The sequence below is a fragment of the Halichoerus grypus genome, chromosome 6 (genome assembly GCF_964656455.1).
Source record: "Halichoerus grypus chromosome 6, mHalGry1.hap1.1, whole genome shotgun sequence".
NCBI lineage: Eukaryota > Metazoa > Chordata > Mammalia > Carnivora > Phocidae > Halichoerus > Halichoerus grypus.
In genome coordinates, this window is record NC_135717.1 from 87,752,613 (window position 1) to 87,778,564 (window position 25,952).

Here is a 25,952-nt window from a genome sequence, read left to right on the forward strand (position 1 = left end):
GGAGTTGGAAGACCTGGACTACCACTAACTACTGTGTGAGACTTTGGGCAAGTCATTCCATTTCTCTAAGGTCCCGTTTTCTTATCTGTAAGGTGAGAGGGTTGAATTAGACCCTAAGAACCCCTCTGGCGGCACACCTCTAACTCTGGTCCTGTTATACCTGTTATGTACAACACATGGGTAGTGAGAACAGATGGATCCACTGGGAAGGATGTGGCGCTGCAGAAGGAATGAAAGCAGAGTAATTAGTGCAGAGGCATCAGTTCATTGGAAACATCAAGACAGGCAGACTCTGCTTTTTATATGCACCATCTAAAATCTTTTATGAGCATCAACTAGGGTGGCTCTTCTTTTGCTGTTATTGGTTCATCAAAGCAGGTCACTGACCTCAGCCACATCTGCTGGCACGGGGTGCTGAAACCACAGGAGAAGCCCTACCAGCTTGCAAGCCATGCAATGTCTGTGTTATTTAAAATGTCCAATCGAGAGGAGCCTTGGTGGCTCAGTTGGTTAAGCGGGTGCTTTCGGCTCAGGTCATGATCCCAGAGTCCTGGGATGGAGCCCCACGTCGGGCTCCCTGCTCAGTGGGGACTCTGCTTCTCCCTCTGCCTCCCCCTCCTCCTGCTTGTGCTCTCTCTCTGTCAAATAAATAAATAAAATCTCAAAAAAAAAAAAATAAAATGCCCAATCGTGGGGATCTGAAGATTTTGCTATAACTTCTATCACAAATTCTGGGTCAATCATATTTAGGCGCCCTTTATAAAAAATGACCACAGAAGTAATCCAGGAGTAAGTTGCTACTAACCTCTATATTTTGTCACAGTAACATGACCCTAATTTTTTCAGACCAAAGTCTTTTGGCCCCATTAGTAAGAGGTGCCAATGTGTTCTCGCATTGCTAAGGAAGGGAGTCTTTCAATTGCACAAAAGAAGAAAGAGACACATAGTCAAGGTAGGGTGGCCAGCAAGATTGTAATTATGGTTGAGAGGGTAGTCTTCTGATGAAGGGTCCAGATGGATGGAAAGGGCTAGGAGGCAGGGAAGGAAGGATGAGCCGGTACTTTGTTGGCAGCATGACTCTGGGCTCCCCTGCGACCCATCATTGCTACATTAGGATGGTCTTCTGGGTTTCTACTATGCATGTTTCCTGTGGACTTTACATTTCTGCATCTTGCTGGGGGCTTGGTTTAGCCGGTGGGTTGAAACACTCTTGTGTGGGATCAACAGTCTGGAAAAGAAGAAAGGTCATTGTCAATTTTCTGAGCCAACGCAAGGGATGATACTCTCCAGAGCTATGTTTGAAATATCATTTCAGCATCACTTAATCCTTTGTTAATAAAAGAAATATGGAGGCTACCCACATCAAAACTTTTTTTTTTCCCACAATCTTCCCTATTAACCAGTAACAAGGATCTTTCTGCAAGATTCTTGAATAGCTGATCACTGGAAATTGAAGTAATCCCAGAAATTCTTGGAGAGGATGATAAAGATTTTCTCATCCTGTTAATGCCCTCCAGAGGATCAATTACAGCAAGTGATATATCTGTCCTGGTCTGTGTGCCATCCTTCCAGGAAAAGGCCAGGTCTTAGACCAGAGGGATTAGCTGGTTAGAGTTGCTTCGTTCGGTTCGCTGACCAACCAGTCTGAGCATGACTTTCACCCTCAGATTTTAGTTATGGGGACCAGAATATAAAAATTGTGTCCCGGTGCGGTATTTTCAGCTGTCTGCATCTGTATGCCCTCAAGCCATCAGATGCAAACGCAAGTCTCCTCCAATTCTGCTCAGTTGTGCTCCTTCTGCTTTTGCCTGAAAGGATTAAAATTGGTTACACCCATTTTACACCATTTACACCAAGGGGGACAGAGCTAGCCCAGTTCTCAGGGGCAGCTTGGGCTGCAGGAGCTAGACTGTGACTCAGAGAGGCAGCCAGCAGGGCTCAGGGGATTCATTTAGACAACTGATAGATACTAAAAACAGATCTGACCTCATACATATTTACAATTCCCTGTTGTCCCCAAGGCAAAAAGCAGTGAGCCTGCTCCTCTTCACATTCACACCAACTTTTCGAGCTGCCTTTTCTTTCCAGCGACATTCACCTGTAGCAGAGTACCTTGTTGATGGCGTGGTGGTGGGCTTAGGAGGGGCTTGGGCAGGGGCAAAGGCAGGACTTGCCTTTATTGTCCTGCCGCGGGACAGATTATATCTGGATGGCTCAAGCTCCACATGCTTGTGGGGATGAGCCTGCCCTACCTCTCCTCTCTCAGGTCAGTACAGACATTGGAAATGAAGCCTGACAGCTCTCCTAAGGAAGGAGTACTCGCTCTGTCCCTCCTTGGTGATCATAGATGAGCACATTTACCTGCAGCTGAATGGGGGTACCATATGAAGTTAATGCTACATCCTCCTCAGCTCCATCACTGTCTCGGGCTGAAAGCCAAAGATGGGAAGGGCTGGGTTAGTGTCAGAGATTCACCTGGAAACAGCACACGAGGACTATGAGAAGACCGGAGGGCTTGCAGATAGGCTCTTGACCCTTTAAAGAGGAATTCTCAGTTGAGGCTGTTTTTTGTTTTTTTTTTTAATCTATGATTTTTTTTTTTTTTAAAGATTTTATTTATTTATTTGACAGAGAGGGAGACATCGAGAGGGAACACAAGCAGGGGGAGTGGGAGAGGGAGAAGCAGGCTTCCCGCTGAGCAGGGAGCCCGATGCGGGGCTCGATCCCAGGACCCTGGGATCATGACCTGAGCCGAAGGCAGACGCTTAACGACTGAGCCACCCAGGCGCCCCTAAATCTATGATTTTAAAAAAGTGTTTTTAAAGCGTCTGAGGAAGGTTGGCTATGGGTAACGTCTGTGTTTTCAGGAGAGGCACATCTGTGGTTAGTGATTGGAGAGGCTGAGCATTGGTCGTCACCTTCTAGAGAAAGAGCGCTGCTCGTAGTGCGTCAAGGTCTTTGCTCCCGTAGTATTACCTGTGTGACCTTGCGTACCTCACTGTCCTCCACAGGAAAATAAAAGGCCTTACCTAGATCACCTCTAAAGTCCCTTCAAGCTTGATACTCTCCAAGCTTTGGTTCAGCTTAAAAAAACCAGACATGATAAAAAAGATCCCTAGAGACCATTTTCTCCTGTCATAGAATAATCACATGCACGGTTATTTGTTTAATGTCAGGCTCCCTGACAAGACTGCAGGCTCTATGAAGACAGGAGCCAAGTGTGCTCTAAGGCCAGGCCCCCGTTCCATACATATTCGTTGTTTGATGGTCACAGATGTGGCCGCGCCCCGAGTGTTCATGCTTAGCGGCTCTCTCGCTTGCTAGCCATGTGACCTAGGGCCCTGTTCCTTAACCTTTGGTTGCCTTTGTTTCCTGATGGGAATAAAAGAAGGATAATGATGATCATAATAGTAAATCTTTTCATAGTCTTGTCTTGAAGATTAAGTCAATCAATACATACAAGGCCCTTCGAATAGGGCATGATGTACAGAAAACACCATAGTGCTGTACTTTGCATATTAACATCCACGGGGGTGCCGGTGCTGTGGTCATAACTGATGCTCTGACATCATCCTCCTACTGGGATTTTTTAGAGGATTGGATCCTGTGAAATATGAAATGCCCTTCCTTCCTTCATGGCAGAATAAACTGAATTCTTGGCTTAACTTTGTTCCTCGAGGCATAATGAGACTCCTTCACGCTCAGCTCCTTGGTGACCAACATTCATCCAACATTCTCATCAGACCAGATCATAAATTAGGGAAGCCTCCTTCTCCAGAATTCTCCAGCACTAGTTGTTGCTCATGGATTTACCAAAAGGCTGAGTGTTTCTATTAATCCTGCAACCACCTCATGGTATGAAATCCGAGTTGAGTAAGGAAGACCTTCCATTTATACAGGGAGGAGGTGGGGACATTATAACCATCATTTAAAAACAAGGAGCCTGAGCTCCTAGAGGTTAAGGAGCTTGGTTTGGCCTCAAAGTTGGCAGGAGGCAGATCTGAGCCTCAAAGCCAGGGCACCCAGATTCTGCATTCTTTCTGTTGCCCCTGCTGCCCAATCACCTCACGTTCCCTGCATCTTTAGAAATGTTGAATGCTTGCCTTATCTGTCCTCAGACCAAACAAGTCTTGCCCAGACTCACTGTCCTCTTCCCTACTTTATGCCACTTTTCTCTTTGTAACCTGTAGCTCCTGAGGGTGATAAAACAGCAGTTTTTGGATTTGTTCCTGCAAAAGAACAAACAAAAATTACACTGCTTGGGACCATTGAAATTGGGTTTCTTCTAGGAAGGGGGCGTGCCTTGAAGAAAAAAAAATACTGAGAATTATCAAAAAAGGCTGTCCAACAAAAGCTAGTATTTGTGGGGCACCTGGGTGGCTCAGTCGGTTGAGCGTCTGCCTACAGCTCAGGTCATGATCCCAGGGTCCTGGGGTCGAGTCCCTTGTTGGAGTCCCTGCTCAGCGGGGAGTCTGCTTCTCCCTCTGCCCCTCCCCCTGCTCATGCTCTCTGTCTCTTTCAAATAAATAAATTAAAAAATTCCTTTACATATATATATATATATAACCTGGCATTTGCTATAATGAAAATAACCTGATGGACCTAAGTTTGCAAGAACATTCTCTTGGTTCACATCATTTTATAGTTATTGACCCCCGTTTACACTGCATAGACTTGTTATTTTTGTCTTAATACCTTCAAAAAGAATCATACTAGGTTTGTCTGTATACCTTCAAACAATGGACAGAAAAAAATGCCCATAGCAATGTGATAGTTTAAAATATACATGGGTCTTGCTTTTAGCAAACTTGACATAACAATATCCTAAGTACACTAAAGCAGATAAAGTAAGCGATAATCCGAACAGGAGCTTTCCCTCCGTAAAAAAAGAGAATTGTGGCTGATATTCCATATTTAAGATCTCCACAAATTATATTGCATTTAGAATTCTCAGTTAAAAAGGCAATGGATTTTTTAAAAAGTGCAATCAATCATAGACCTGTACCTCTGGAACAAATAATACATTATATGTTAAAAAAAAAAAAAAAGAAAAGAAGAAGATAGCAGGAGGGGAAGAATGAAGGGGGGGAATCGGAGAGGGAGACAAACCGTGAGAGACGATGGACTCTGAAAAACAAACTGAGGGTTCTAGAGGGGAGGGGGGGGTGGGGGGGATGGGTTAGCCTGGTGATGGGTATTAAAGAGGGCACGTACTGAATGGAAAAAAAAAATAGAAAAGTGCAATCAATATACAGCTTTCTAGGAACGCATTTATAATAGAGGGCAAAGAATATTTATGCCTATTTGTTTGGGGTCCTGTAGTAACATGCCTGAATGCATTTTCATTCTCCACCCTGATGTTTTTAAATCTAGGAATTAAGTCCATAAGCCACTTCAGGGAGATGAAGCCTAATCTTCTTTTGAAAGACTCACAGGGAAATGGAGTCCTTAATCCCCTTTGCAGATCTATTTCAGTGTTTACCAACTCTTATTTTCACTTTTAATCTAAATCCTTCATGCCTTGGTTTGAGTTATTTCTACACGTTGTCTTTAGTTGGAAACAGAAGGCAACATGACAACAGCTTCTTCGAGAGAGGTCTTCATACTTGTGAAATTCCCTGCTAACTCCACTTGTCTTACTCTTTCAGATGAATGATTCTGGTCCCACAATGCAGTGGTAAATCAAATAATTATGTGACCGGAGTCACAACTACAAGCGGTATTCATCAGAAGAGTCACATGACAAATGCATGCCTCATGGACTCAGTCGAACAAAATGTCATGTTTTGGTACAGAATTTAGAGAGAGAACTTGAATAGTCTATGACGAAGGCACATTACAAACTACCACCTGTTTCACTGTCTTAACCTTTCCACATCGGTCGGATGTTATAACTCTTTAATTATCTTTGTGGTTCTCCCTTAGCCTCCCCAAGTTCCCCACACTTCTCACTGGCGGATCCCAGAACTGCAATGGGTATTCTCCTTGGAGACTGACCAATGCCGAGTACAACAGCCTGATTGTTCTTGCGGACCACATGTCTGTTGATACGGTACTGTGACTGTTTTTTGAGCCAATGAAAACAAAGACAGTAGTAAGCTGCTTTCCTCTTGCCAGCTTGTGACCTACAGGACACACTTAGGGTTTTATAGGTTCCTGTTATCACACTCTACTTGTCTGGCTCTTATCTATCTTGTGTTGTATGTTTTTCCGAGCTTGGTGTAATCCTGTATTTTGTACTGAGTGTTAATCATTCTTCTAATTTTTTTTTTAAAGATTTTATTTATTTATTTGACAGAGAGAGACATTGCGAGAGAGGGAACACAAGCAGGGGGAGTGGGAGAGGGAAAAGCAGGCTTCCCGCCGAGCAGGGAGCCCGATGCGGGGCTCGATCCCAGGACGCTGGGATCACGACCCGAGCCCAAGACAGATGCTTAACGAATGAGCCACCCAGGCGCCCCCATTCTTCTAATTTTTGATATTTGCATTTTTCCCAGGTAACTTAAATTCTGATTCTGTTATCCAAGTTTAAGTTTCTGGTTATTCTGCCCAATTTGGAGAGCGATCTGTATGTTCTTTACTCATTATTGATTTTTTTTTGTAGTAAAACATCTAACTACATTGACAATGACTGTCACTGGCAGGCCATTTCCTGCTCAGAAATGGGTTTTCTAACCATGCACGAGCAACAAGGATAGCACCAGGAAACGTGCTTTTGCACGCCCTTGCTCTGCCACCAAGACATTCCTGAGAACACTTGAAACACTTGTGTTCAGGGGTATGGAATATTGATTGTTACAAATCCTGGTATGTTTGGGGTATTATAAAACTCTGAGAACTCCTCTCTCTCTTTCTCTCTGACTTTTCTTTCCTGGAAACATACGACAACAATAAAACAGACACAAGAAGTTTTATCCTATCTGATGATGAGAACTTTGAGAAGTAGTTTCCGGGATCGACTCTGCAATTCTGCCACAAACCTTAGTGATCTGATGATAAACCATCAACAAGCAAAGAAAAACTGTTATAGGAAGGATGTTGAGTGTCAATTTCCGACTCTCTGTCAACTGCACTGAAAAGAATTAATGGATGCATCTATCTGAACAGCATTTAATTTGAATGTGTAATTAGCCATAGACTACAGCTCAGCGACGGGTATGCACTTAAAGGGAAGGCTTCTATTAATTTTTTTGAGCCTGGTGAACATTATGTGTGCTATACAATATTTAAAATAACATAATTTTTGCACATTAGAAATAAATTGTGAGGAATCAGATGCCTATTAAGACATAAAAATTGATGTAAAACTATGATATTGGGTTATGAATAATAGGCCAGATGTTTCAGAAAGGAATGAACGTGTTTTGACATATTTCTAGATAACCAGAATTAGCCATTATTTCCTCCAGGTTGTTAGTGTCCAAGCATTTTTGTTGTCATGGTTAATGTATTTTATTCATTAGCAAAGTATAGTCAGGTGGCTTGGTCTTACATAACGATAAAAATCTGACCAGAAATTTTTATGAAAATGTCACATAAGTAAGTTGCTTTATTTCTCTTAATGATGACACATCTGAACCTTTATTAGAATTCTGATTCAATGGCTCTTCCTGTCACTTTTTGTAAACCTTGAAGGCTTTCAAGCAGTGAATGGTTTGAAAAGTAGAAATCCAGAAGTTATTGGGCTTTGTGATGTTAATGAGGTAATGAGTCCTATGAATCAGTTTATTATGATGTTTGGGCAAATTAACTTCAAGACTTAAATTAAAAAAAAAAAGTCAATCACTGTTGCCGGGATTGACTTGTGCCCTTGATAGCCAAAACATCTGGACTTAGCATCATATGTTATGCAATTGCATGGCCCAAGCCTAATTTGGGGCTGGTTAACTGACTTTATAGGGGGTGCCTTTCTTTACCCAGCGTGAGCACTCAGAGCCACACCCTCTTTATTTAGGGCTTTTGATTCATTTCTCTTGGCCTCTTCCCCACAAATCTCTGTATTTGGAAGCACCGATTTCTCATAAAAGTTTAACATTAATTCTGGGTGTCTTTATCTCCATGCCAGAGCTCTTAAGTCACCCACCTAAATTGTGACCCTTCCCTTATTGCTCCCTCTTGTTTCATCCTGTTTCTTGATTTCTCTCCTGTTTCTCCCACAGGAGAGCCTCCCTGCTCCCCGAGTCCCCTGGGAAAGTACCTCGTGAGAGTTCCTGGTTCTCCACTCTGAAGCGGCATTGATAGGGTGGGGCTGGGCAGGTGTTGCCTGGTAAAGGGCAGTTCTGCTTGCTCGATCTGTAGAGAATGCAGAGCTCGGGTACGATGTACAGCAGCAGGAAAACCCAGGCATTGGTGACCAGGGCAATACAGATGACAGGGTCATCCCACTGGGGCTGGCGCTGGAGCTGTGGGTTGCCTCTCAGGAGCATGGAGATCCACACCACCCAGATAATGATGGAGATGAGCACGGTGACGAAGATGAGCCTTCCGTGTTGCTTCCAGTTCTCACATGGGCCACAGAAAGTGGCTTTGGAGACAAAGAATGTGAGGGCCATCAGGAAAAGGACATAGACCAGGAGTACGACAAAGTCCATGTTGAGCTCACAGGGTGTCATATGCATAAACATCATACCCCTGGTCATCATGAGAGTCACGTACTCAATGGCAATGATGACCTGCAACAAGCTGACACCAATAGCGATGCACAGAATTGTCGTCCAGCAGAAGGAGACTCTACCCCGAACCAGCTTCACCAGGTTGGAGGCATGAGCCAAGAGGCATGAAAAACAGAGAGCAAAGAGAACCCCAAAGAGAAAGTAGCGTACGGGGGCAGTTTGCTGATTGAACTGAGCAATGAAGGCAAATGCGAGGCTAAAGAGTCCCAGCACACCCAGGAGGAAGAGGAACTGAGTGGGGAGGGTATTCCACAGGCTGCTGTCTTGAACCCTTCGCATGAGGAAGAGAAACGCCAAGAGTAGTATAATTGTAACTACTATGCCGATTATTGCCAGGGACTCGAGAACAATGCCCCATGCTCCCTCGTTGTCACAGACGAAATAATAGTCCTCAGTGGACTTGACACAGTCCTCATACATAGTGACTTGTGGGTGGACCTCACGAGAATGGACTTCTGTTTCCCTGCAAAAGAAAAATGAGACAAACTTCTGACTACATCCTTACAGAGGAATGCCTGTTGGCTAGTCCTGTGTGGGCACCATAATGTCTCTCATTCCCAAATATGAAAGAGCCCCAAACTATCAAACCCTTAAAACTCTCCTAGCTCCGTCTTGCCGGGAAAAGCAGAACACTCTTCACTTGAAGGTTCCAGATATGTCATCCATTTTCATGTCACAGTCTGTACCAAGGCTTTTTGAAACCCAAGGCAGAATCTTTTTCATAAAATGGGGTGTGTGACAACTTTTGCCTGGTCGACGAGATTCCAGTTATACCAGACTCCAGAACAAAGGTTGCCAACATTAATGGATCGTTGGACCATTCAAGACACTGCCGCACTGCCTGAAGGAGACAGGCAGATCATTTTTCCTTGTAGTTCTAATGGCTGTTCCTTCTTTTAATCTAAGTCAATCCAACACAACATGTTATTGCTAAATATCTACTCTTTGTTCATCAAAGAATTATACAAAATTATTCCTGCCTTCAGATAACTTTTTCAACAGTTGAGCACCAAAATCTATGTCTTCCCTGAGGTTGCCTAGGGAAAAAAATCCCACCTATTTGTGAGGAAAAAAAGTACCTTGCAACTGAATACTCCTAGCTCGATTCCTCTACAGTTATTTCCAAGCCAGATGGCTGGAGCCATCCAGGTTTATAGCTACGGGCATGGCCCCTTCTTTCTGACTTACCTTCTCTGTGTCCACGCTGGAAGTTGAGGCTCTGCTGGCTGCGAGGTAGTAACTGCCAATGAGTAAGAAGGAGACAATCTCAGCTTCTTTAATCTCTCCCCAAATGGGCGGAAGGAGTGGAGGCTCTCACTCAGGTCCTGCAAGGCCTATAAAAAGAACCGGAAGGTCAGAAAGACACACCTATTCCAGTTTCCCAGCAACTTTTCTACAGAGGTTTCTTTGGTGAGAACAATTATTTTCTATTCTATTGCTGACCAGAGGCACCTTGGCCTTAGGGGGTCCTGAAGGTGACTTTAGGGAAGACTGCTTCCTCTCCATAGACTCCACTGTGTTTAGGAAGCCTCAAGAGGCCCTCAGTTGGTCTTATATGGGGACACTTCATTCTTCTTCTCACCTACTCCCAAAGAGCCCTCTCTGGAGTCTTCCCTACAGCTCGATTTTTGATTGTGAGAGCCAAAAGAGCATCCGTTCAACAAAGGAATAAGAGTTTTACTGGGCCATAAAGAAGGGTCATGTGCATTAGAAGGGCCAGTAATTGGCAAAATTGTGAGTTAGGGGAAATTTGTCTTCTCTTCTACTCCCTTTCCCTCTCCATTGGAAGTCTTTTCTCAGGCTTTGGCTGTCCCTCAAATGTGGGCCCCTACCTGGACCAGCTCTTCCTGGTAATGCCGAAGGCTTTGGTGTAATTTCCCTTTATCCTTCCTCTCCTCATCCCTGTCAGAACGCACTTGTTCTGGGTTTCATTCCATTGGGGCATCCCTCCCAGGGCCCAAGATAGAACTCACAGTTGAATTTACCAGCTGATATTGGTATAACAAATTCTGTTTCCCCTGCTACAGCGTCTAAGAGAGCACATAGTCGTGTTCAGCCTATACTGACTGCACCCCCACACTCCCCACCCCAATTTACTCCTTGGTTTTTTCCTGGATATTTGCATTTTGACAGAAGACTTCCAGATATCCCAAACCAGTACCTGTTAGTCTGGTTTCAAGTCACCCCTGTGATCTGGCCTTATCTTTCTCATCCAACATATTTCTTTCAGGTCTCCCGGCCCTATGGTTTGTCCAGGTTGGTTTTCCTACTGCATCATAAAGAAAAGAAGTTGCCACCTGCTTACCTTCTCTTAGATGTTGTCCATGGCCTGAATTGCCTTTTGCTTTATTCTCACTGATCCCGTTTCCTAACCAAATACTTCCCCTATCTCTAAGATTTAGCTCTTATCTCCTCTGTGAGCTCTCCTGCCTCCCCTGATCTCTGCAGCCCTCACCGATTACCTCCTACCACCACCTTCACCGCATGTTGGGTCTGTGCTGTTCACAATTATGGAAACCATATTTTCTGCCCATTTTACTTGCATCAATTAATTTTTAATAAATTAATAAATGAATTAAAATAGTAATAAGTAGTAAATTTACTAATTTATTTTATTTGTATTAGCCTCATCCCCTTGATTCGATTTATAGCTGCTTGTGGGGGGAGGGTCAGGTTCCACATTTTATGCCCTCATAGCACCTGGCCCCCAGGGGAGCACCTCCTAGGTGATGGGTGGACTGTTCAGTTGAAGGAGGGAGTCTAAGGACCGAATTCCAGGCCTTGTGAAGGTATGTTTTAGCAGTGTGGTTTTCCAACAGATGCTTTTTAATGGAAACCACCTGCAAATAAGTCAGGACCTTAACAAACCCCAGACAAATTCATTCTGAAGTGGTGTTCTATCTTTAGAGACTCCTCCACTTTAAAGAGCCATTTTTTTCCCCTTTGAGAGAAGAATATTTTAGGGAGGAGAGTCCTCTCCTTTACTTGCTTTAGGCATAATTGTGGTTTGTCAGAAGCTGTAAAAGCTAATCTAAGGTTTACATTAAGGGTAAAGAGATTTTCCAAATAGATGATGAAATGTGACATCCATGAGAAATCACTCAAAGAGCCTAGTGAGTGGTTAAACTGCTGTCTGTAGAACAGCAGAGGATTTTCCATTTAATTCTTCCAAGAGAACTGTTCTGGTGACCCCTTCCCCCTCCTCCTTCCTTCCAGCTAGTTACTCATGGCCACTCCTCACTGTGGTGATGTTTCCATTTCTGGCATGCTTGTCTTCTACGGAGATTCTTCCTGACCTCCTGATGGCTTGAGGCAGGTGAATTAATGGGTTAATGACCACAAAGCCCTTTGAGCACCTTAGATAAAAGAGCTCCTCTCAGGTACTAATTACTGCTCTTCTAAAATCTGGGGTCATGGAATTAACCCATCTGCTGCTAGGCCTTAAATAAACGAGGGTTCCCTTTGCCTACACACATCCATATTACTCACGTCTCTTTTCTTTTGGCTTTTATGTAGCAACAACACACACCAAGCAGCTCAGATTTGGCTTTGATGAATCAAAGTATATTGATTACAACAAGTCCAATAAAGATGAAGACAAAACAGTCAAGAGGTCAAAAGCCTTTTGCCAAACACCCATTTGTGTTGTCTCCTTCCAGAAACAGAGCTGGAAGGTCACCGAGTCTAACCCTTCCCTCAAGGTCACCTGCTGGAAACAGAGCTGGAAGGTCACCGAGTCTAACCCTTCCACTGGTAATTAATAATAAGGCAGCCAAAATTATGACACGAGGAATTTCATAATACGGAGGCAGAGGCCCAGAGAGAGGAAGGGAGGTACCCAAGGCAGGGAATGTGAGAGGGGCCAGCCAGGGTTGTCTGACTGCTCTCCCATTCTTGCTGCCATCCCAGGCTGCCTTCCTGACCCTTCCCATCTCAGGAAGATGAGCCTTGAAAGAGACAAGCATTTAGACATGACATGTGGGTCAGGACCAGAGAGAAGGAAAAAGCATAGCCTATGAGAGAGCATCAGATATTCTGCACCCTGTGAGAAACCCTGTCGCTATCATGACTGGCTGCATGAGGACTGGCTGTGTGATGGGAGCACTTGCTGGCCGGGAATGGGTTATTTGCTCATTTTGCTCACTAGCAACTCCAGGGCTGGCTTCCTGGTGTGCAACCAGTAGGGTTGTTCAGGGACTCCCACGTAGAAGGATCCCATGCTGGGAATTTAAGGCTCTGTGGTCACTATCTTGAAATTCCTAGTTTTGTCTTTGTGAATTTGTGTTTTGAACATGAAGTCAGATAGGATAATGGAGCATGCACTGGGGGCTCGGAGCCGGGGCTCGGGTACGTTACTGCCTCCCATTCCCTCCCTGCTTCCCTGAGACAGTTTCTCTGTCACCCACTCCCTACTGCCCCTTGGTGCTCTGGGTCACTTGGCTTCCCCATTTCTGCCCCTGTCCCGTGACAGTTGTCACACTCCACCTGCGGTTACCTGTCCCACATGGGTTGAGGTGGTGGGTTGAGGTGTTTGGGCTCTTGGAAAGGGGGAATTGACTTACCCACGTTGAGGCAGGGTGCCACGTTTTCATTTTGCCCTGGGCCCTGCAAATTATGTAGCTGGCTTTGGGGATCTCATTAAACTTTCTGATATAAGATGGTTAATTCGATCAACATTATATTGGGATGTTAACAGTGTACAGTTTAATTGTATATTAATAGAAAGCACAGTTAGTTGTGAAGAACTGCAATGTTTTATCTGGATCAGCAAATTGTCAAGACTCAACTGAGTATCATTTATGAATGTGCAGGGTAGTTTTTGGAAAGGAAATGATCTGACTTTTTTTTCCAGTTTGTAACTATTGTAACATTTTAATTGAACTGGTATACATTGCTCTCATATTGGGTTGTTTTATCATCATTAGAAGAAAGCAGACGATGTGAGAAATATAGAGGTATGTCAAGCTTAACAGCTGGATCGGAAGTGTAAACACAACAATATTGAGAACAATGCTGACTAATAACTTTGATTTTATTTGAACTGTATTATAAAAAGGAAAATGTAGATGCAGGACCTTAAATATGAAGATGATTTAAATGGGATAATTAAATATGCAAAGCTTGGTGCACCTGGGCGGCTCAGTCATTAAGCATCTGCCTTCGGCTCAGGTCATGATCCCGGGGTCCTGGGATCGAGCCCAGCATCAGGCTCCCTGCTCCATGGGAAGCCTGTTTCTTCCTCTCCCACGCCCCCTGCTTGTGTTCCCTCTCTCGCTGTGTCTCTCTCTGTCAAATAAATAAATAAAATCTTAAAAATAAAAAAAGAAAAATAAGTACATTGAGCAATAGTTTCTAGGTTGTCAACTGCTATTAATGAAAGAGCCTTGTAGTCATCTATTTAGCAATATATTAGGTGGCAAAAAAGAAAATGGGTCCACATAGCCACTAAAAGTTATTCTTCCAGGATGTATGGAACATATGATTTTTGAAAATAAAATGATAAATCAGCTGACAAATTAAAAATTATACCCCTTAGTACAACAGTCTCCTGACTTACTATGGCTTAACTTCCAATTTTTTGACTATGATGATATGAAAGAGACACCCATTCAGTAGAAACTGAACTTTGAATTTGAATTTGATCCTATCCCAGGCAACAGTGGGCTGAACGAACCTCTCGTGATGCTGGGCAGTGGCTACCACAGCTCCCGGTGAGCCACGTGATCCCGAGGGTAGGCAGCCCATACACGTACAACCAGCCTGTACCCATACGACCATTCTGTTTTTCATTTTCAAGAGTATTCAATAAGTTACCTGAGATATTCAACACTTTATTATCAAATAGGCTTTGTGTTAGATGATTTTGCCCCACTTTATGCTAATGTAAGTGTCCTGAGCACATTTAAGATAGACTAGGCTAAGCTATGATGCTCGGTAGCTTAGGTGTATTTTTTTAAAAAGATTCTATTTATTTATTTGAGAGAGAGAGAATGTGAGTGAGAGAGAGGGGCAGAGGGAGAGGGACAAGTAGACTCCCCACTGAGCAGGGAGCACGATGTGCAGGGTCCATCCCAGGACCCTGGGATCATGCCCTGAGTTGAAGGCAGACACTTAACCGACTGAGCCATCCAGGCGCCCCAGGGTAGGTATATTAAACGCATTTTCAACTTACTATATGTTCAACTTGCAATGGGTTTATTGGGATATAACCCCATTGTAAATCGAGGAAGATCTGTATACCATGATGTCTCATCAAATCTGTACTATTGCAGAACATAGAGAAGCTATGTTTTAACATAATTATAGTCCCATATAAATTTTGTGATTCCGCTTGATAAAAGCACTGATGTAAGTTGTCAACACTTTTAGTTAGATCGGGTATGAATGACAAGACAATTTTTTTTTTTTTTGACAAGACAATTTTGGTGCAGGATTTTTTTGTGTTGTTTAAATTTAATTTTACTGGGCGCCTGGGTGGCTCAGTTGGTTAAGCGACTGCCTTCGGCTCAGGTCATGATCCTGGAGTCCCTGGATCGAGTCCCGCATCGGGCTCCCTGCTCGGCGGGGAGCCTGCTTCTCCCTCTGACCCTCCCCCCTCTCATGTGCTCTCTCTCTCTCATTCTCTCTGTCTCAAATAAATAAATAAAATCTTTAAAAAAAAATAAATTTAATTTTACTTACAACTGGATTAGGTATAGTCTCTGAGTTGAAAAAATATGTTGTTGATTCAATATCGTTTAGACTGGAGAAATTGTAAAGGAATTATAGGCTTGGACAACAAATATGACCAGGAACTATGTCTGAATTATTAAAAACTGATTAACAACCATGGTTTATTCATCATGAATCTTTGGCACCTAAAGAAATTTTTCTTGAACCTCGTGGATTTATTGAAATCAAATGAGATGTCAGTTAGCAAAACTTGTAGAAATATTTTGTTCTGATGTTGGAACTGACCATATCTAGTTATTATACATGGTAGAATTCCTGGTTGCCATAAGATAAAATATTTAGCAAAGCATGATACATAAACTCAGAAATAAGATTTAGATTTCTTGAATTGGGAAAACATCTCATTTGGCAAATATTTGGGGACATGATACTTGGATAGTCAAAGTGCATATTTGGCTGATTTGGGAGCATTCTTAACTACAATTTTGGAAGAAAACTGTATTTTAACATGTCAAGTATACTCAAGGATTCCAAAAGACATGGAAGTTTTAAAAAATGGCTGTCATTATGTGACATTCCTCCCATCAAGAAATGGGATTGAACTCCCCTCCACTTGAATCTTGGTTGACTCTCTTGTAACCAGTAAAATATGGTGGAAGTGAGGATGTATGAATTCTGAGGCTGGGTCAAAATGCGACTTGGCAGCTTTGGTCCCTTGGAATACTCGGTCTCCCGATGATTTCTCCTGAGACACAGCTGTGAAGCTCTGAGAATCCCAAGCCACATAAGAGAGACCACATGTAGGTTCGCTGGTCAACAACACCAGCTGAGTCCAGTCTTCCAGCTGTTCACGCCAAAGCACCAGACATGGGAATGGAAAAGCCATTTGGGAAATGGATCCTCTTGTTCCAGGTGTTCAACTGAAACTTCACAGAACAGAATTTATGTACATGTCTATAAGAAGAATTATTTGCATTGCTATGAGTTTTCTACAAGTTCATATTTATTTCTACAGAGTTCTGAAAGAGCCAAGTCAGTACTGGGTGAGGAAAGCCACTTGAAGGCAAAGGTGACACTGGCAATTACTACTGAGTGGATTTGCAGAATCAAGTATGAGTTAACAAGTTTAGAGAGATCTGCAGTAGTAAAATTGTTTTTTTTTTTTTTTGACTGACTTGCCAATGTGCTGTTTTCCTGTTTTTCATTTCTAGAGGTGAATACCTACCTCCTTACCCATTGAATGGTCAAATGACCAAAAATTAGCATCTGGAAGAGAACAGGGTACTTAGCAAGATAGCAAATATTGGCTTAGCTAATAATAGAAGTGATGAATATCTCTGGAAAATTTGTGGACAACATGAATGCCTGCCCATATGATAAATGTAACTTTAATAAACTGTTGGATTTTAATAGAAGGCTCTGTGTAACCCACTGATAAAGATGTCCTAGTGACAGGTCAGCTTTTTTCTGTAGTAGAAATACAGATAATATTTTTCAAGGTTGGTGTTGTCATACTCTCAAACACATGCCAATTTCACATCTACCCTCTAAATATTGTTCTATCCTCAAGCTTTGAAGTGCACTGAAACTTCATTCAGTGCTCCAAATAAAAACTGACATGTTTTACTTGGGTGGGTAGATGGGGGCCTACCAACCTAGTCAAAGCCAAAGAATCCCTATAGGGATCAGAGATACCAGCATTCCATTGAAAAGATGTTCATCCCAAAGTCTTTAAATTTTCCTTATAAATGTAATAATTCTAGCTACTGGATGTTCCCAACATTATTGCAACACATAGAAGGGAACATTACAAAATCAGGTTGAATGAAATAAAATAAGAGATATTGTTACACTTCATTTTTCTTTCAAAGTCCCAACCATTCCTTTATAGACGAAAATCTGAAGCTTGAAAGAAAAACATTTGAATAAAAGATGCATTTGCTTTACACTGAATCTGAGTCAATAACTCCGAATCAATAATTGAATTAACCTTGGTGAACAGAAAAGAGAATAAATAATTGTATTTAATTCTGATACTGAAAAATGATTAAAAGACATTATGTTTATTATTTAGATTGAGATTAAGAAAAATTTCTAGTGCTAAATAGAGAGTATTACTATATTACCAATCACAACAATCTATTTGGGTGAATTTTTCGGGTTTTCAACTTTGATTGGATTTAAAAAGGCAAAGAACCAGGTTCAAAGGGTATACTAGTTTCTTCAAATGGGCACTGGCCTGGAATCCGACTTGGGTTTGGATATCAGCTATGAATTAGCTCTCTGATCTTGGACAGAGAAACTTAGGTAAGTTTCTCTGAACTTACACAAATGTTTCCTCTTCCCTGTGGGTATATATACATAGAGAAAAAACATCAGTGATTTTTGTGATAATTTGGTGTGGGCTGGGTTAAAGCGTTTTGAAAGCAAAGTGATGGTATAAACTACACGGAAGTTAAAATAAGACCGTCAACCTAGGAATCCTAGTAATTTTAAAGGACTTTCATACCTTAATTATCAACATGTAAACTATTACGTTAAATTCAAATGTTAGGTCTACAGAATAAGGTAGCCCATTTATTTACTTCTAGAACCTCTCTCTCGAAATGTATTATTACAGTGTTCATTCATTCATTTGCTCATTCGTTCTTCTAGTGACTTCTTTTGAGGGTCTATTTTGCACCAGCTGTAACAGCTAATGAGACCTAGGACCTGGTGTCTGTATTCAGGTTGCTTGCACATGGGGGTGGGTGGAGAGTGAGCGGATAATGGAAACATCAGGTATTCAGTAAGTAATCTGTGGGTACACCAGAAGGGAGGATCAGGAAAGACCTGTCGGAAGAAGAGATGTCTAAGCCAAGCTAAGCTATGTGAAATGAGGGGTCGGAGTGCTCCTGATGGAGGAAACAGCCTGCCTGCGCAGTGGTCAAGGTCAGGAATGGCAAGGAGGTGGAGGTGGTGGTGCAGGGCATGAACGGGTGAGAGAGGAGGAGGGGTCCAGGGCCTTGCATTTTAAAGGGTATAGATATTATTCTGAGGGTAATTTTATTTATTGTGATAAGGAAAATCTGTGTCCTAAGATGGCCGACCGAGCCAGTGAGAGTCCCAGTCCTTGACCCGGGAATCTTCCAGGTTCTTCTCCCTGCCCCGCTTCACGCACGCACCAAAAGTGCCAAGTATGCCGAAGTAGAAGTGTATAAATTGCCCCCTTTGTTTGCTCGGGGCTCAGACCTTTGGAGACCACTCTCCTCCGAGCCCGCCGGCGTTAAACAAACCTCCTATCCTCCAAGATTTCTGGGGGCCGCTTGGTTCTTCCACCGGGCGATCCAGTCCAGGTTCTGTAACAATTGCATTTAAGCTTTATATTGCACTACACTTAATATAATTCATTTATTCCCCTTAATATAATTCATTTATTCCCCTACCCAACACATGTATTTCCCGTGTCAAAAGAAGACAGACATGCTTCCCGCCTCGATGAGCTTGCAGTTTGGTGGAAGAGCAGACAGGAAAACAGCAAATACAAAATACACATATTTCCTGATTGTGGAAAGTACTAAAAAAGGTGCTGTAATAGGGAATAATGGAGTGGGGTGCCTCTGTTAGGTGGGTTAGGAGGCCCTTTGGAGAGACCCTGGGGGAGGGGAAAGAGCCAGCCATGGCCATGGGGAGCAGGAGGAAGAGCAGTCCAGGCAGACAGGTGAAGAGGGGCAGGATCCTGAAGGTGCCAACGAGTGTGGAGGAGTGCCTGAGGAATGGAAAGAAGACCACCGTGTCTGCAGCAAAGGATGAGAGTGGAACAGGAAGTGAGCATCAGATGGGGCAGGGCTTGGGACCCAGGGCTAAGGGGCAGTGAGCCGGGAAGGGATGCCGCCCAGCGGGGCTGCCAAAGGTCGGTCTGGTTGCAGACCGTCTAACCTGCTGAGGAGCTGGGGGCATGGGAGAGTGGATCGGAGAGGATCGGCATAGGAAGCAGGAGGCCATCTGGAGTCCAGGCGAGATGTGATGGTGGCTCTTAGTTTCCTAGGTCCGGGGGCGGGTCCATGAGATTCAAGGGACACTCTGGCAGTGGAATCTGTCTTGCTGGTGGTTGAGAGACAGAGAAGGAAGGAAAACTGGACCCCTGAAGCCCCCAACCTGCTTCACCAGCCCCTTCCACCCCTCAGTTTATAGCAAATCATCCTTCTAGTTGCTCAAATGAAAAACCTTGGCGTCATCTTGACTTTTTCTTTCTGCGCCATACACAGTTTCATGGAAGATCCTGTTGGTTTTACCGTGAAGATAGATACGGACTCTGGTCACTTCTCACCACTTCAGTGTCACGGGCCGGCCCCCGACACCATCATCCCTGTCTGCAGGGCTGCAGGGAGAGACCTAGCTGGCCGTCCGCTTCTGCTCTCATCCCCACCCCACCCCACCCCCAAGCCTGGGCCTCTTACAGGATATAATCAGCCCAGCAGCCAGAGGGATCCTTTCCAAGGTTGGCTTTGATTATGTCTCTCCTCAGCTTAAAATCTTGTGATGGGCTTCTCCCTTTCGTACAGAGGAAAAGCCCAAGCTTTCAAGTGGCCTCTAAGGCCTCAGATGACCTGCCCTTCTCGTTACCTCTCTGACCTCACCTTCTGTGCTCTCGCCTTTGCTGTTCCAGCCCCTCTGGCCCACCAGCTGTTCCTTGGTCACGCAGGCTCACCCTGTCTCAGGGCTTTGCACTGGCTCTTTCCTCTGCCTAGAATGTGCTTCCCCCAGATAGTCACACGGCTAACTCGCTCGCTGTCTCTCGTCTTTGTTCTCCATGGGGCCTTTGCACACTTGTAAAAACCTCACACCATCCTCCAACACTGTCGATTTTCTTATCCTGCTCTACCTTCTAATTTTGCCATAGCATTTATTACTTTCTAAAATACAAGATAGTAAATGATTTATTAATGTCTACCGCTATATTCCCCAGCTCCACAAGGACAAGGATCTTTGTTTTGGCCACTTATGAATCCCATCACCCACAGCCGTGCTTGGCATATAGTGGGGGCTCGATAACTGTTTGTGAAATGAATGAACGATCAGAGGGATCAGGAATGCGTTAAGCCAGAGAGTAGAGCCTAACACAGTAAACACAGGCTAAAGCATGGTTAATAGGGAAGACTCAGAGGCAGGGGGTCAGCAAAACCTGTGTCGTCCCCCAAGATGGTCGCTCTTGGCCAGGCTTGGCTGGAGACCTTGTGGGTGTGTGCTCCAGGAGAGCGTCTCCACCCTTCCCCACCAACCCCTCCATTCTCTGTAAGAGAAGTTGGGAAATAACTGGGTAACTGATCAAGTTAAAATAGGGGCTTTCTAAGAAGGAGAATGGCCTTGCTGGCAAGAGGAACATTCTGATCTCAGATGATAGCCACATGGGATAGGAAGAAGCTGCTCCAGGACCACCCAGCAACCAAGGAAGACTTGTCTCTCCCCAGGATGATTTCCAGGTCTTTACCTCGAGCTAGTAGGCAGATGGTGTGCTATTTAGGGAGATGAGGAGGACAGAGGGAGGAAAAGGTTTTGGGGACCAAGAGTTCAGTTTCGGACATGTCAAGTCTGAGGTACCTGTGAATTGCGTGTGTGAATGTCAAGTAGTTTGTTGATAAATGCAATCTGGAGCTTATAGATTTCTTTTTGCTTTTTCATACTTTTCTTTATGTACCAGCTTCCTGTTGGCACCAAGCTGGGTGACAGACAGGGAGACAGGGAGACAGGGAGACAGGGAGCCAGCGGGCCCCTCCACCCTCAATTTCCAGCTGTCTCAGCAACTGTGTGAATTAGGAAGCACATTCTTTCATTTCTTCATCCCGCAATCAGACACGGGGCTTTTGCTAAGAACTGGTATTCTGCTGGGAGCTGGGAGTACAAGAACGAATAACACTAAATATCAGCACTCAAGAAATCACATCTCCTTGGTGAGATATGCTGACAAATATTGAGATTTATGCTCTCTACAGTGCCACTTGAAGAATAAATGAATACATCTGCCTCCTTTCCTACCAGAAAAAAGACCCCCAATGAGGGCGGGTCTTATCAATGACCTATTAACCCCTATAAGTGATTATTTCAAAGGTTTTGTTATGTCTTTGTGTCACTGAGCGGGGGGGGCGGGGGGCTGTTCAGTGTTTGTCTCAGCAATGGACCCATTTCTTACTTCCACATGCCTGCAGGGACACATTTTGGAAGGAGATGGGATGGATGCATACAGAAGTTAAGTCAGAGGATGGGTTGGGATTGAATACTTGGGAGTCACCAGCACATGGATGGTCACAGAAGGCACGGGTATGATCTGTGACATCGTGGATGCGCTCACCTTGGGAGGGTGTGCAGAGTGATGTGATGCGGCAGGAAGAAGGTAGAGGATACCCCACCCCTCCCCTCCGCCCCCCCGCGCCCCAGGGAACACCAGCGACTTAAGGGCAGGGGAGGGAGAGAGAAGGCCATGAAGGCAGTAGGGAGTAATCTGAGGTAGGTGCAGCTGAGAATGAGAGATCACAGGGGCCAAAGGAGGAACGCCATGGAGAAGGGGCGGGGCGGGGGTCTCTGTCAAATGGTACAGAGGAACCATCTACCCTGATAAAGACCAAAATGCACCTGCTGGACTTTGCGAATGAAGATCAATTTCAGAGAAAGTAAATGTCTATCAACAGAGTGAACGAGAGGAAAGGAAATGAACAGTCTCTGTGTCAAGTAATTTGTAAGGCAATTCACGGAGGAAATGAAAGAACTGAGATGGCACTGGAAAGCAAGAGAGGACCGAGGGAAGTTTCTTTGCTTTAACTGGAGCGTGTGAGACAATTCTGTGCTGAGAAGAGAGAGCCAGGGGAGAGGGAAAGATTGCAATCACAAGGACAGAGTAAGATGGGCCAGAATTCCTACGGAGGTGAGAGACCTGGCCCCGGCCAGCCTGGATGGACGGTGGGACACCTCATCCTCCGGGAGAGGGAAGGAATCAAGCACAGTATTCTCCAGCGACCACCACGCCCTTCTCCTACGAATTACGTGGACTCCCATGACTCCACTTCCTCCACGGAGCCTTTGCAGGTACAATCAAGTGCTGAAGGTTCCTCTTGGTTTCTAGAATGGTCGAGGCTTGACTGGACTCCGCCTCTAGGGTAAGCCTCTCCGTTCATGAAGCACACTCTGTTTACCAGGCAAACACCCTGTGTGAATGCCCCCATTTGGTGGCCCATCAGAAAGGACTCTAAAATCAGAGTGGAGACAGCATCATTACAGACACACATTATATATTCAAAAGTATGTTGTAGACAGTATTTAAGGAGGGGCAAGGGTCCTGTGTTTGCATGGGTGGCCCAAGACCTTCTCTTAGCTGGATTTTAATCTGTAGAGGGAGAGAGAGACATGACAGATGAGGCTGCTGGTCCGACAGGTGGCAAACAGGTTGCGGCTGGGTATGTGTGTTGTTTCTGGAGTTTTAAGTTCCTGGGGTTTGTTCACCGAAGCTTCAGGCAGCGGCATGTACCCTGGGGATATAGGGATTATATCATTGCCACTTTGGCTGAGCCTCAGATGAAATTACACAAGGAGGAGGGAGCATCCACCCAGTATACTCCCTCCAGGCCTCATTTCCTTCTCGCCAGATGAGGAAACCAGACATCGAACTGAATGTTTAGGAATGTTTGGTTCTGGAGTCAAATTTCCTGAGTTCCCACCCTGGCTCTGTCAGGTGCCATCTCTGCAGCTTGGTGCGTGTTAGTGAGCCTTCCTGAGCTGCCCCAGTTCATCTGTGAGTGAGACGGCAGAGCCTGGGACTACCTCAAGGGGTTGTTGTATAGGATAAATAAGGTAATTCATGTCATGAGTTTGCATAGTGCCCGGGACATGACGAATGTTCCATAAGTGTTAGTTACCCAAGGCTCTCATTTAAAAATTCAAAATAATCTACATTAGTAAGACTGAGCATCCACTGTGCACATATCCTCATGCTCTGGGGGTGACACGGGTGGGGGTGCAAATCAGGGAAGAATGTGAAGTCTCTTCAGCTGAAATTTGCGGGACAGGCAGAGGAGGGACTGGGAGGCATGGGGAGGTTCTAGGTGGGGGAGCAGTGTGAGCAAAGGCACGGAGCGGGGAAAGTGAGGGGCCCCGTAGGGGAACCAGCATTTATGCTCATGCTCCCGGAGGATAAGGAGCCCAGGAAAGAAGAGGCATGACATGAGAAGAAGCTGGGTTTGAGCCAGCTCATAAGATGACTTTTTGATGAGGTTCTAATGAATTCATTGCCAAGGAAAACTTAATTCAAGTTTTACTTGAAGTTTGATTACGAGATTGCTCCACGTAGCCTATACCGATTCTTGCCACACCTCCCGTCCACTTTGGCATTTCCACCTTACACAGGCTGATTCTCGAGTCTGCATTTGAGCATACTGCTTGGGTCTCTCCCCAAATGATGATTGCCACAGAAACACAGTATTTCTAAAGAGAAAACCTAGAGCTAGTCAAGAATATAAATTCAAAGGCAAGATCCATGGCATTCAACCAAATAAATGCCCAACCATGTGGCATGCTATGAAGCTTTAATTACTGTGCTCAAGATCAAAGTAATATTACTCAAGAGTGGAGAAGCCAAATGTAAATGAAGGAAGTCTTCCTTAAATAACTGATGACCAATTCCCTGAGCTTAGTGAAATGTTCCACTGTATTTATACCCACAATCACCCGATGGCCCTTAAGCACTCATGTAAGCAGGAGAGTGTGGTATTGGGCTGTGTTATATACAAGAAAGAGTTTACTGGGTGGTGCTCACAAAGCATACAAGGATATTAATGTCACGGGAAGATGGCTTTGGGCTAAAGGCAGAGCATCCTTATATGTGCAGTACTAGGCTGTGATCCCGAGCATTAAACCCTGAGCATAGTTTAGATATTTGTTAATATCTGTACTTTACTGTTTCCTGTTTTCCAACTTCATTACACAATAACCTAAAATATTAGCCATCTGCTCTAATCCAGACCCCAGGGAGAGGAGGATTGAGATGGGGCCAGAGGGTCTTTTCATAAAGTTCTATTTTGGGAAGGATACAGACAAGAAAGTACTTGGGAGTTAGGAAAGGAGATTGTTTTACTAGTCCATAGATTGGCAATTAGAAACCCTGGTCTCTGTGGTTCTGTTTTTCATTATTAAATCCAGACTGAGGATAAACATTTTATTTCCTTTGCTCCTGTCCCTCTTCTCTCTGAATTCACTATATCACCAGCATGTGGTCATCCCGTGTCCTTACTGGGGGGGTAAGAGACTGAAAACCAATCCCTTCTTCGCCTTGACAGACCCTCCCCTGTTTTGGGCTTTCGCAGGGGGAGAGAGGAGAGATGGGGGGAGCGGGAGACTCTGCCAGGAGTGGCGGCAAAGTGCTCCTGAGCCATTTGCATCAGCTCAGAAGTGAGAATGGAGAATTCAAACCTTTAAGATCTTTTGCAATCTGGCCTTAACCAGTGGTCTCCCATTTCCTACTGTCCCAAATTCTTGGCTCCAGGTATACACCCCCACTCATTGTCCCCTTGCAGAGAAACCCCTGTAGATTAACTACTCCAAAGCCATTCTGAATATCATTCTCCTTTGCTGCTCCCCACTATAGAGGCTGGAAAGCCAAACACACACTTTCCCCATCTCTGGTGCAGGTGTGGGTGACTCTGTCATTTCTGGCCCAATAGATATAAGTGGAAATCTGCTGGGGGGACTTCTGCCTTTGTTTCCTCATAAAATTAGATGGATACTACCGATACAGCCTTTCCTCCTCTCCCTTTTTTCCTGCCTTAAACATGGACGTGATGGCAGGAGCTGCAGCAACCATCTTGCAGCCGTGAGGGAAACAGCAAGCAAGCACAGAGATGCAAGCACTGAGCTGCCGAGCCTACTGCTACATTTCTTGCTATGTAAGAACATAAAAGTGTTTTAGTTTAAGCTGCTGTTGGTTCAGTTCTCTGTTACTTACAGCTAAATGTGGCCCTAAAGTAGGTGCTGGGGGGGTATGAGGGGGAACAAAGCAGGTATGGGCCTCCTCCTTATTATCAAGAGAGAGAAAAAGAGTAAGTCTCCAAACTGCAAATGGTGGTTTGTGTTAAGAAGGAAAACATAAACACAACATTATGATAGAGAGCTATGGGGGACCCTGGTTTAGATGGAGGGGCCACTGAAGACCTTTTTGAGGAGGAGGGGGTTAAGTTAGGACCTACAGGATGAGAAGGCCCAGCCGCTTGAAAAAGAGAGAAAAAGGGTTTCCGGCAGACACAATAGCTAGGGTGAAGGCCCCGGGCAATAAAGAGCTTAGTATGTTCAAGGAAGTAAAAGTTCACCGATGCTGGAGGATCAAAGGAAGACATTAGAGAGATAGGAAGGGGAAGGAGTGGTCAGGGGCCAAATCACATGGCCTGGCAGGGCATGAAATGGAGTGTACCCTTCAGTTCAAGGGCAAAGGAGAGTTTTAAAGCCAAGTCCCTCTGGATGTTGCATAGAAACGGATCAAAGGGAGGTGAGACCAGTTAGGAGGTCATTGCAGGAGTCCAGGGAAGAGAGATGGTGACATGGCCTAGGGTGGTCCAGTGGAGGCAGACTTGACTCCATGGCACTTACTGA

The 25,952-nt window shown here is 44.5% G+C and overlaps 1 protein-coding gene across 1 annotated transcript; it reads right to left on the reverse strand.

Annotated features, from left to right (window-relative positions):
- Positions 1–989: 989 nt before the first annotated feature.
- Positions 990–9,092, reverse strand: GPRC5D (G protein-coupled receptor class C group 5 member D). Its single transcript, XM_036112022.2, has 3 exons — positions 8,198–9,092; positions 2,362–2,429; positions 990–1,228 (listed from the first exon to the last, which is right to left on the reverse strand). Exons 1-3 carry the CDS (start codon positions 9,090–9,092, stop codon positions 1,157–1,159), a joined length of 1,035 nt encoding a protein of 344 aa, XP_035967915.2. The 3' UTR covers positions 990–1,156.
- Positions 9,093–25,952: the final 16,860 nt, after the last annotated feature.